Source organism: Nomia melanderi, chromosome 5 (assembly GCF_051020985.1).
Source record: "Nomia melanderi isolate GNS246 chromosome 5, iyNomMela1, whole genome shotgun sequence".
Lineage (NCBI taxonomy): Eukaryota > Metazoa > Arthropoda > Insecta > Hymenoptera > Halictidae > Nomia > Nomia melanderi.
This window is the reverse complement of record NC_135003.1, coordinates 12,542,705-12,555,219: the sequence shown is the minus strand read 5'-3', so window position 1 is coordinate 12,555,219 and position 12,515 is coordinate 12,542,705. Positions and strand designations below refer to the sequence as shown.

The 12,515-nt window shown below is 36.6% G+C and overlaps 2 protein-coding genes across 7 annotated transcripts; one reads left to right on the top strand and one right to left on the bottom strand.

Moving 5' to 3' along the window:
* The first annotated feature begins 362 nt into the window (after positions 1–362).
* On the top strand, positions 363–3,115 carry l(2)k14505 (ATP synthase mitochondrial F1 complex assembly factor 2 homolog l(2)k14505). 6 transcript variants are annotated; one of them, XM_076367901.1, is made up of 8 exons: positions 363–727; positions 877–1,070; positions 1,161–1,271; positions 1,340–1,520; positions 1,846–1,961; positions 2,049–2,196; positions 2,267–2,308; positions 2,383–3,115. In XM_076367901.1, the coding sequence occupies exons 1-6, from the start codon at positions 670–672 to the stop codon at positions 2,193–2,195; spliced, it is 807 nt and encodes a 268-aa protein (XP_076224016.1). In that variant the 5' UTR covers positions 363–669; the 3' UTR covers position 2,196; positions 2,267–2,308; positions 2,383–3,115. The 6 variants fall into 6 exon arrangements, 4 of the variants coding, with proteins under 4 accessions (XP_076224016.1, XP_076224015.1, XP_031825850.1 ...); XR_012998673.1 differs by having other exon boundaries at positions 2,049–2,308; XR_004234381.2 differs by having other exon boundaries at positions 2,049–2,624; positions 2,782–3,115.
* Positions 2,214–11,344, bottom strand: eys (eyes shut). The gene is made up of 16 exons (XM_031970014.2): positions 11,193–11,344; positions 10,304–10,459; positions 9,594–9,751; positions 8,949–9,059; positions 8,424–8,531; positions 8,219–8,332; positions 7,025–7,844; positions 6,113–6,560; positions 5,411–5,733; positions 4,732–4,942; positions 4,043–4,194; positions 3,814–3,950; positions 3,132–3,377; positions 2,858–3,058; positions 2,429–2,657; positions 2,214–2,352 (listed from the first exon to the last, which is right to left on the bottom strand). The coding sequence occupies exons 2-16, from the start codon at positions 10,456–10,458 to the stop codon at positions 2,256–2,258; spliced, it is 3,510 nt and encodes a 1,169-aa protein (XP_031825874.2). The 5' UTR covers position 10,459; positions 11,193–11,344; the 3' UTR covers positions 2,214–2,255.
* Between the last annotated feature and the right edge of the window lie 1,171 nt (positions 11,345–12,515).

The following is a 12,515-nucleotide window of genomic DNA, read 5'->3' as shown; positions in this document are numbered from 1 at the left end:
TGTACAGTTTGGTGTTCGTTGAAAACTGAATATAATTTTCGAAGTTTATTCGTACTCTTATGAGTAATACTATTCTCGTATATGTTTTTTAACTTTATCACCGCATTACTCAAGTAGGTACCTCTTGAACAAGCACTGTATTCACCGAACCCACCCATGCAAGTTGAGTATTTTTCAATGAACATAATATTTCAGAATTTATAGAGGGCAGCATAAATAAATTGATAGAAGCTTACTGACAAGCTACGTTAATCGAATTCAATTATTATAATCATCATAGTATGTTATTTTGGATAATAAAATTTATTTTACAATAAAAATTGAGTTATATCTAAAGTCAGTTAACTTACAAACCGAGATTTTATTTAAACATATTCATTCTTGTTTTAAATATTACTTTAGATTAAAATAGGAAAACTATAGTAGTTACATCACTATTTTTAAATTTATTATAAATAATTATCATAAGAAATATTTCTGTTAGTTAATATGTAATAGGAAAAGAATGATTAATAGATAATTTGTATATCAATTTATTATATTCCCAATCTGTAAACATACCGAAGATATTTGGTATAACCAACATAAGGTGTTTTGATTGACAAATTAAAGCTAGAAAAGGGACTGAATAATATTTACAGTGAAAAATTCATTGTACATTCTTCGAAAATGCACTATTTCAAATACAGAAGATTTACTACGGCATATAGCGTAGTAAGAAATATGGGTAAAGATGATTTTAATTCTTCATTTAAACTTCTCAAATTGTTCTTAACCTAATCGGTTTCTCCAGTATTGTAATGATTATTATGTATATAGAATGCATATTTTTTTGGCAACTGTTAATGCTTATTTAACATTAAAGTTATTTTTCAGCTACTGTTAAAAGGTTTTATCGAAAAACAAATATTTTATCGAGTGATGGAAAATTTGAAATTTCACTTGATCAAAGGAAACTCAAAACACCAAAGGGTAAAATATTCGAAGTAGACAACAAACCACTCGCATTAGCAGTAGCTGCAGAATGGGATGCTCAGAAAGAAATTATTGATAAAAGCAATATGCACTTGGTAAAGTTCTGTTTAAAAATATAAATACTATACAATTTAATTTTTAATTAATATTGACATAACATCATTCCTTTCAATTTAAATTTACAGACATCTCTATGCAATACAGTAATAGATAATCCCCAAAATCATACGAAACTTGATATGGTAAATTATGTTGTTAATTGTTTGGAAATGGATACATTATTATTTCAGTCGAATGTGAGTATATTACATGTTTGTTTCAAAATATGATTTATTAAAAAGTAAACAAAAAAATTATATTACAGGAGAATGACGAGTTATATAAGTTACAAATTGAGAAATGGGACCCATTAGTACAATGGTTTTGTGACAATTATGGGGTGGATATAATAAAAACTACAAGTATAGAGGCTCCTACAGTGCCTATAGAGACTAAAGCAACATTACTAAAATACTTAATGTCTTACAATTTTAGCGCTGTTCATGGTAAATAACTTTATTATTAACATATGTGCCATTAATTTTGAAAGTGGACTGATTTAGTCATATATTTTTAGTTTCAAGAAATTTGAAGGTTTGCGTGTGTATAGATTGAAAAATATTTGTAGTACCTAACAAAATATTTAAAAAAATATTTAGTCTTGAAGAATGAGAATTTAATATGATTATGTAATGTTGTGTGTAACATATAAAAAAATATGATTTTTGATGCTTGAAATAATTTAGACCATTGTCAAAAGTAAGGGCACGTGTAGAAATACAAATTTATATACCCTGTTTTAAGTGGTAAATAATACTGTTTTATTTATAGGTTTCATGTATGGAGTAGATGCAATAAAATCTGTAATTCTCACATTAGCTGCGGTGGAAAGAGTGCTCAGTATAGAAGAAGCAGTAAAACTAACACTTTTAGAAGAAGATTTCCAAGTATTTATATTAATTCGTTTATTGAATAATGTTACAAGATTAATAGTATTAATTTTCTCATTTTTTAATTTTGTTTTTTCGTTACAGACTTCCCATTGGGGATCTGTAGAATGGCATCATGACCACAACAAATATGATTTACAAGCTCGTTTGGCTGCAGCAATTTTATTCGTACATTTGAACTCTTGTTCGGTAACAAGTCAGCCGAAAAATGATTATGGAAACACCAGTTAATGTACAAAATGTTTGTACTGTGAGTATATTAGAATATAATGAAATAGTAACAATATTTCATTAATTTGAAGAATGACAAGAAGATGAATTGATAGATGATAATACTTCTACTGGTATGGAACAATCGGAACCCATCCACTCTTTTGTACAAATACAACTGAAATAATGAATATAATGTTCAACGTAGGCGTTGAATGCTGAAGACTGTATATTAAGTTTAAAACGGGACTGACCTATACGTAGCTCCATGGTTTAAACATACAGCACCATTTTTACATGAATGGCGAATACATTCATTCCGATGGCATTCACCGACACCACGACCGGTTGCTGGACTAGAGCTAGTTATTGGATAAATCGCGCTATTTGTGCGTATTTCAATGTCGAATATGCAACCAGAGAATCCAGTGTGCAGCGGCAAATCATGGGGTAAAGACTCAAAATTTCTTGACTTGTGACCACCTAAGTAGTAAAAATGTTTTTTTTTTTTTTTACTTCATTTCATGAAAGTGTATTTTGCTTTATTGACATTGTATAGAAGACACTTAAGATAGTGCTGTTTTATAATTTTTTTCTCTGTTCTAAGGGATATTTACCAGATTCATTATATTATAATTTACAACAACTTCAATAAAGAAAAATATGATATTAATAGAACGAACCAATGTAAAGAATCGGTGATACGTCCAAACGAGTCATGGATCCAACTACGCGTCCAGTTACATTACCTATACCATCTACAGCAAGCCATGCATCTCGACCTCTTCTTCCAACTCGAACCGTGTGCGCTATATAACTTTTACTTGCTGTAGCTGTTATAGTGGTAGCGCTAAGGGGAACACTCGTAAATATTCTACGTACACCTATAAAAAGTGGTAACATTATAAAACGAAATAAAATTTAATATCGAAACATTACAATACGTTTGCAGTTTACCTGCTCCTAAATCCCAGGTTAACATGATGTAACCACGAACGTACGTTATAGAAAGATAGTCCGACAGATCCTGCCGTGATCCACTTTGCCCTAAGTAAGCTATTAGAGATATTTGATCAAATGTTCGCGGTATAAGTTTCATCTTTAGCTCCATAGTGTCTTTTATTGAATTTGATACACCGTAAGCGACGTACGACGAGAATCCAGGTACCAGTACCGAGAACGATGGACGAGTTATAACTGTGTCTGAAATTTTGTGATGAACTTCTATCGCGTTTCTTAACATCAAGGTAAAACGTATGGTGTGACTCAAAACGTTGTTAATTGAAATAAAACTTGTTAAATTAAATAAAATGTTATATTCTTAACGCGGAATATTTGTTGTTCGATAATAACGTAGAACTATCGAATTCCAGCTGATTAACACGTTCTCTGCCAGCGTCGCATATTTTCGACGGCTGTAATCCTATATTTTACATAATGAAAATGAACATTTTTCTAACATTTTGTTTAGAAGATTTATTGGATTGAAGAAAATATAATTGAGGAGACCGTTACCGAAATAAGCGCTGGTAGCGAACGCGTTAAGTAAAATAAATTTTCCTTCAGTATCACTTTGTCATACCAAAAATAATTATGTATAGACCGTTCAAGTGGATCATTTTTTCCGCAGCAATATTACCTTCTTCACATAGGAGTCCATGTGTTCCAAGGGGGCAAACACAAACGAAACCTGATCCCGGTGAACTGACGCAAGTTGCGCCCAATGCGCAAGGATTCTCATCGCAGGTTGATCGCTCACAGAATGGGCCTGTATACCTATCCAATCGAACAACACTTTGCGTTCTAATATATCGTGCAACATCTAACATCACGTTTGTTATTAGGTAATTAAAAACTGGTCATCTTACCCGGGTATACATCTGCAACGTACTGTACCATTCGTCTCCTCGCATGCACCGAAATTTTGACAGGGGTTCGAGAGGCAAAGAAAAGACACGCAATCTTCGATTTGAAATGTTTCTGTTGAGTCGTATATAAAATGACGCGGGACATCGTTTACCTGCAAGAGTAACAGATAATGAGGGATACACGCGACACGGCTACGTGCAATGACACTTTAGCCCCTTGCCCTACGATGTCGTGTCGGACTCGTGGTGAAGATTTCAAATAGAATTTAACAAGCGTAAATATCATTCAATTTATTTAAATGCAAATTACGTGCTATTCCCCTGTTATTAATGAGTATACCTTAGAGCACACGTTGACATAGACTAAGACTGGAATGTTCTCTTACTTAAATTATTAATACCAAAGTAGATCGTTCACAGTTCAGAAAGAAATAGGGCAAGGGGTTAATCATTTGTCTTCCCCTTATCGAATGTAACAATTGAAATCGTGTAACGTGGTTCAAAGTTTGAAGTTCAGGTTATTTCTGACGAACTCTTTGGTTTCTTTTAATACAAAGGTGGAGATTTTCTGTCTGTGGACTAAAGAGAGAAAACGTGTTTCCATGAACAAACATTTTCGTATTTGCTCTATTCTTATTCCGACAGACTGTTGATCTTTAGTACAAAGTTCACTGAAAAATTAGGCGAACCTTTAACGAGTCCATGCAACCAGTAAATCCCATAGAGACGTGCGAAAAATATTGCGTAAACACTAATGGTATGCCTCCCAAATGTAAATTGGCATGTCGCGGAAGGCTTCCCTGTAAGGGCAATATTTGTTCACCGCTGACTGCTGTAGTCCCGTTGACTAGTAATCGAGCCGAGCACTTATTGGTTTCGTTTCGAATAAAATATTGGAACCTACGTATAGAAGGGAAAGTATATAAGATAAAAGTATGCATCGTTTATGGAGAGAGTCTACCGAATTAACGAATATTATTATATTACTATTATATTATACCATTATGTTTAAAATTAAACCGCGAATTCTATTCGCGGATAAGTGAACCATTCTGTTTAACACGTTGAATGCCGCACGATTTCATAAAGCAAAATACAGAAAACGGAAGAAATGTAATATTGTATCATTTGATTGAATCGCATTATTATTATTGCATGCTCATCTAGCTGAATGTCACCGCATTAGGTAACGTTATTTATAATATAGAAATGTTTTCAAATAATCGTCGTTTCATTGAATGGACTGTAATAATTCGATTCTATAGCATTCAACGTGTTGAATCTCTATTTCCAAAATCACCTCTAGTTCATTTATAGCAATTACTTATTGTTAATCGAACGATTTTGAGAATATTCATATTACCGCACCTTGTATCAATCTCCACTTCGTATCCGTTATCGATGGGCGAGTCTATCTCGCCCAGTAGCATAGTTTCAAGTCCGCATGAGAATTGAAATTTTAAAGAGCCGTACTCCAAATACACCAACGCGTATTTTTCGTCGTCGAAGTACACGTGCAGTATTATGCCGTCCTTGAAACGTGTTCTCAGCTTGACGAAGACCCTTAAGGACGTGTTGCTGTCATTCAAAATTTTCACGTCGACGCGCTGTCTCACGTAAGATTTCCCATTGAACGCCGCACGCGTTATGCTTGGGCCAGTTTTGCAGTCATCGCGATTCGTGCAGTTGCACTGTGATGTCCCATGACAAGTCGTATCGTGACATAACGATATGACAGTACATTGTTATTCAATTTACCGAGTTCAACACTAGAACTACCAGAGAGGTCAAGTTAACCCATTCCTGATTTCTTCTTGTTACAATTATGAAAAAGATAATAGATAACTCTCTGCGAAATTACTACGGGAACTGATTTACCAATAGGCAAACTGAATAGTAAATGAAATCCGAATCGTAACACTGTTACAAGTTTCTATAGAAAATTTCAAAAAGTCAATCTGACTGTTCGGCAGTTCTAGTGTTAACAGAAAATTCTATTAATTTCCTAGCATACAGAATTTACATAGTAATGCTGTATAAATACGAACAATGAGATTTTGAGATGCTTACCACGCTATCGTTGCGCCCCGGTGACACTGTTGAACCGGTGCACGATGTCCCCTGACAATCCGTGCTACTTTGCGTGGTAATCGTCGACTGCTCCTTCGTGGAAGATTGATCCTCGTTGACTGTAGTACTCTCTTCGAACACTGTCCTCGTGGTAGTATAATTCATTTGGTACGAAGGGGTGCTGCTCGTAAACGGGACGGTAAAGTTTTCTAAATCCGTACTCGGCGCTCTGGATGGTTGCGCAGATGTTCCTTTCTCCGTGAACGACGTAACTGTCGATTTTGGCACTTCTGTGGTCAACGAACTCGATTCCGAGCTTCTGTTCTGCCAAAATTCCGTGAAACTCAAACCCGACGTGATTGTAGAGAATAAAGTGTTCCTCTCGCTTCCGGTGGTCGTGGGTTCTTCGGTGGTCCTCTCGGTAGGTCTCGTCACTATAGGATACTGGCTGAATAAAGAAAAAGGAGGATACGTTGGAATGTTCATGTTAATCGCACGGTAATTACTATTATTAGGTTGTCGTATTTATCAGGTATCGCTGCGCATGTGAATTGCAACGCTAAGGAAGCATGAAGTAAGATGGACGAACAGCTTATTCCTGCTTGTGGACCGCAGAAAACATTCCAGTGACAACATAAATTTCAACTTTATGCTTTTCAATATTCAACAAACCGTCTCTGTAGATTTCCATGCACCGGATAGAAATCTCAACGTTTCAATAGAAACTTAACAACGAAGGAAACGTCAAACTTTTATATTATAAGAACTGTACGAACTTTCCTTGCAGATGATTCTACAGACTTTCCGAGGAACGATACGTTATGCCTTTCTGCGCAATGTCATTTCTTTACACGGTTCATCAAAATTCACATCGACGCTTCTTAGCAATGCAATTCCGACCGCGCTATTTACTCTGTCGTCGTCGCGTATCTCGTGCTACTCGTCTCAGGAGTTGTCTCGCTGATAGCGACGGATGTCCTGGTCCCTGGATAACTGGTTTCGGTGGTTGTACTTTCATTGCGCGATGACTTCTCGGTCGCATAGTCGGTCTCAATCTTCAGTGTTGAGGTCACAGAGATTTCGCTCGAGACGCCGGGGAATGTTCGAGGCTCTAACGGCGCTGTTTCGGTTTGAGGCATTTCCTTGGTCGCGATGGAGTAAATGGACGACACTTCGGTGAGGAAAGTGCTGCTGTCAGTGCTACTGCTGCTGCTACTGCTGCTGCCGGTGCTACCGAAGAAGCTGGTCTTGCTGGTGGTCGACAGCGTTTCGGTGAAAGGGTACCATTGCGTGTAAGGACGGCTGATGTCCTCGAACGACGTCGAGGACTCCGTTGACGCAGCTGGTAAAGGCGATTCGGTTTCCGGCAGCGTCGACGATCTAGATGGGAAAGTGATACTGGCAGTGGTCTTTCTATCGCTATCAGTCTCATATGTTTCCCTGGTCGTGGGGAATGTTGACGGAAGATCGTGCTGGTCGCAGAACGGTCCGCTGTAAAACTCAGGGCAGGCGCAGGCGAAACTGTTGACGCCGTCCACGCAGGTGCCGCCGTTCTCGCAGTTAGCGAATTTCGATTCGCAGTCGTCGTACTTCAGCTCGCACAACGAGCCGTGGTAATCAGGCACGCAGTAGCAAACTGGCCTTTCGTCCTCGAACAGGCACACCGCGTCGTTCCTGCAAGGGTTCTCCTCGCAGGGCACGACAGCTTTGTCGCAGTCTTTGCCAGTGTACCCTTGCAAGCAACGTTGACAATGAACTAGCTTGTTTATTTTATTTATATTATTTCTGTATTATTATTTCATCGTATTTTCTTCTGGACCATTTCGCGTTACACTGGGTATCGTATCGTAGGGAACTGTTTGCAGATTTTGCTCGATTTAAATGTTACAAGCAAATGGTACCGAGTAATCAAAATCGAAAGAAACGATGTAATCAGGGTTGTTATTGGACGACGAATGTAATTAATCTGGAATATACTTTGAGACTATTTAAGGGCTTACTTAAAGACTACGTGTTTCTCTTTGGAGTTTATGGTATTTCTTTGATTCGATATTTTCTTTAATTCTGTAACTTTGAAATGGTTTATCACGAATGTATGAAACTTACCGAATAAACAAGCGCACGTGTAAGAGGAGGGTATGTTGATGCAGAGGCCGCCGTTTTTGCACGGCGACATGACACATTCGTCGATGTCCTCGTCGCATAGTTGGCCTGTCCATCCTTTTTTAGGGAGAAGGTAACGATACGCGTATTAATTGAGGTGCGAGCGTAGATTGGTTTGTGACGATTGTAATATCGATTGAATATTTGCCTTTCGTGCAACGACAAAGGAAAGAGAAGCCTGGTCCCTCGACGCACTCGCCTCCGTTCTTGCATATCGTGTCGTTGCACACCGAGACATCGATTTCGCAGTAATCACCTTCGCAGGAATTAAGAATGTCATAGGTAGAGTAAACGGAACTACAATATGAAATACTTGCACGCGTTTACCTCGCTAGGCAAATTATAATTTGATCTATATACCACTGGAAATTATATAAATCCAATAGTTGATTCGATTATGTACTATCTTTCACAGTTATCAATTGTCATCTACAAATTAAAAAATTAAGAAAACTAAATCGAATCGCTATGAGTCCAAACGATTATTTGAAAACTTCTTAATATTATTAATAATGCTACGTAAAGTGGCGACATTCTGTAAGATAAACGTGCAATAATGGTAACACAAATCATTTAAATAGTTTGATATTATTAAGTTGATACATAAAAAACTGCATTTCATCCGATAAACTTGATATGTAATCAGATTACATTTTGCCCAACTCTGGTCTACCTGAATATCCGTCGGGGCACTGGCAAGTAATGCCATCGTAATCCAGGCAAGTCCCGTTATTTAGGCAGGGCTGGTTCGAGCATTCGCTGTATCTTTGCTCGCAATTTGTACCTGAAAGTATACATAACGTGATGTGCAAGCGAAAAAGTATGATTCATAATTGCAATAGGATAAGTCGAGTAGAGATGGCCCACTTTTTTGAAGAAAGCTGTTAGTTTATTGACATCATTGATATCTAACGAAAAATAATATATTTCTGAAGAATATATTCCCATAAAGAGTCTCATTTTTCAAGACTAATTTTCCTGCGTTCGATCAAATGATGTCTGAGAGTCGCCTCTCGAGTGCAAAGGGTTAAAAGTGCCTTCAGTCGATTTTTCAAAAGAATCAAGTTAAACGTTACAACAATTACAATCCTACGTAATCTCGTTATTCTTCAATGGTTTTTTAATGTTTTCTAAGTGGACTTAAACCACTTTGAAAATAAACGGTTCGAATATTTTACACCGACTGTTACGTTTCCGTGTTTCGTGATACCGTGGAGGGAGCACACGATCATAGTTTAATCATTCCGTACGTAAACACGCCTCTGACACGTTTAACACGCATGCGATAGGAAATGCAAACGCAGGGATCACGAGTTACCTACAAAACCCTCGGTACAGGTGCAATTATACGCTGCGACGGCGTCGTTGCACGTCCCTCCGTTCAGACATGGATTGGACCAGCAGTCGTCCCAATTAATCTCGCAATTAATTCCGGTGTAACCGTCGATGCAGTAACAAGAATACGTATTGTGCGTGCTGCAGAAAGGAGTCTTGATTAATGGACAGGCTTACATTAACATCGGAACTAACGCGCCCGTCAAAATGGCGGGTAACGGTTTCCTTATTTCGCAATGATTGATATCTAGAAAATATGAAATATCCGAAACGATTTAAAAAATTTCACATGAATATTATAATGAATACGCGAAGAAATCAAAGGAAATCGATAATAATTTTCTGTTTGTCATTGTAGCCTGGAATTTTATACAAATATTAGATCATTTCGTAAAGTCGTTTCTTGTGTTAATTGAAAGGAACAATGGTAATTTCTTAAAAAGAAACTCTAGGAGTAACGATAATATTATTTATAAATTCGTTTAATCGAGCTTGAATTTTCTATATTTCAAATGTATAGCAATTTAATTGCTGCGCAATTGATTTATCTCGACAATTATCATTTACAAAAGTAATTCTGATGTTTCTTTGTTAATTTACGTCGGTTTCAAACAACGCACAGTATATGATAATTTATTATCTGTATACTCAATGGAATCTATTAATATATTATTTGTTTTTCTATTCACGTACCTGTTCGCATCCTCTAAGCAAATCCCGTACATGCAAGGCTCGCTACTGCAGTTTAATCCTCGTGTAAGATCGATTGTTGATACCAACACAACCGTCACAATTAGAATAACTCTTTCATTCAAGAATTCCTCTGTCGGCCATCTTGCGTCACGCATTCTATATAGAAATTATCTAAATTATGTATATATTATAAATCATGGAAAACACTTCTTTGGCAACACATTCTGTATATTTTTCAGCTGTACTTATTTCTCAAAGAGAGTTAGATATTTTCAATTAATACATTACATATAGAATGCTACTTTTTAAAATTCAATCATCCTTTCTATAGTCGAGAAGTATTTCGCAATAAATTAAATTATAGTCCACTTCATGAACGAATTGTTTGACAAAATATTTCCATAACATCTCCATACACATCGTCACGTGATATCTCGTCATTGGCAGCGAAGGTGTTAAACATACATTTCTATAAAACGTTACTGTACATATACCATCAAAATACTTTTTATATTATTCTGGTAGATCTACTTCAATCTCTATTGTAACACTTTTATTCAAAAACAATTGATTTCAAAAGAAATAACTGCCAATAAGAATTTAAGAAAACAGAGACATACTGCTAAGGGATCAGAGGAAAAGTATATTTAACACGGATCCTTCGTTGCTTCCCGAAGGTAAGGGATAATTACGAATAATCTCTTGATTCCCTTATATTTGATGCATGTAAACCTATCAAACATTTATTTCCCGCTTGTCCAGTCATCTCGCCTAGGAAGATTCGAACAACAGACAAACAAACGTTTCACGAACACCAACCGAATGAAAGGAACTTTTATTTCGCTGGGATCGTTCACCGTCTACGAATCATCCATTCCGTATTGGTTACCTTTTCACGTTCGTCGATCCTCAAACGAAACTGATGAAACGCTAATTGCGAGTGATACGATGATTTTGTCGGTTTACACTTTCCCTGAACAATACGTATCCTATGTAATATACATACTTGTTAACATACAGTATTCTTGGCAGGTAGTCAGCTACCTGGTAGCCCTAGCAACGCTCGTCTATACAAACGGTGTACGCTATGTTACGCTTGCGTAAAAACTCGCTTCATCGATAACAAACTTTATTCATTTTCGAAAACGTGCGTAACAATTGGTATTAGTTTCTTAAAAGCACGTTTCTTTTTGTCATCCGCAGTACGGATGCCCCTGATGAATGGACTTAATTATTTCTAATCGCGAAATAAATGGATAGACATTTTATTAATGAAATTCGTGAATCGATGTACATAATGTTGTATGAATTTCTCAATAGTCGAATTTGTAATATATTCGTTTGTCTATATTCCTTATTGCGTGACACTAAATTATGTGACAGTTTGTTGGTACTTATATTATGAACGGCAGTAAGAATGTCATTAATATTTCTTATAGGCACGCTAGAAGAATTATCTTCCACGCGACTCAGGAGCCACGGTGGTAATGTCCTCAGTCACGTTACTATTAACTGGCAATCATTCGTTCCTTCATTCATCCCTTTGGTTTCGGGTCAATGTGACGCTGTCATGTAAAGGGTGTTCCATTAGAAATCGAACACTTAAATATTCTTCTGGTTTCCAGTCATTTACGGAGGAACGTTGACATTTTGACGGGATGAAATGTTCATATTTGTATTATTCATCATAAAGATCATAAAAATAGGATTATAGAATCATTGATATATAATTAAGCTTCCTTTGCTGAAAGTTTCGTATAGTTTGAAGAATCTTCGTCTGCGAAGGGTTGACTCTGAAACGTCGACGAGTCTACGAAATTTTAAGATGTTGGAAAGGTCAGTTTTAGATATTAGAGTCTACACCTGTTCTGGACTATTAGGAATCCCTTTTTTTTTATTAACCGAATCTCCTTAAAGCCTTTAGCCTTAATGCGCTAGGATTTTCGTTTAGGAAGACTTCGGTTCTACGGTATTAACCATCGGATCCTTCGTTCCTTCAAGCTGTCCTTAACGTTAATCCTTCAACACCGTCTAAATTACCCAGATCCTTTATGCTTCTTGACAAAAGCATTCTCTTCGATATTTTTTCCATCGATGCATCGGTGGATTCGTAGATCTGGTAGATTTTCTACAGCATCTTACGAGGGAAAAAAAGAATTTCTGCGAACATTCAGCCGTTTCTGATGAAAATATCTATATAAAACGACAATTA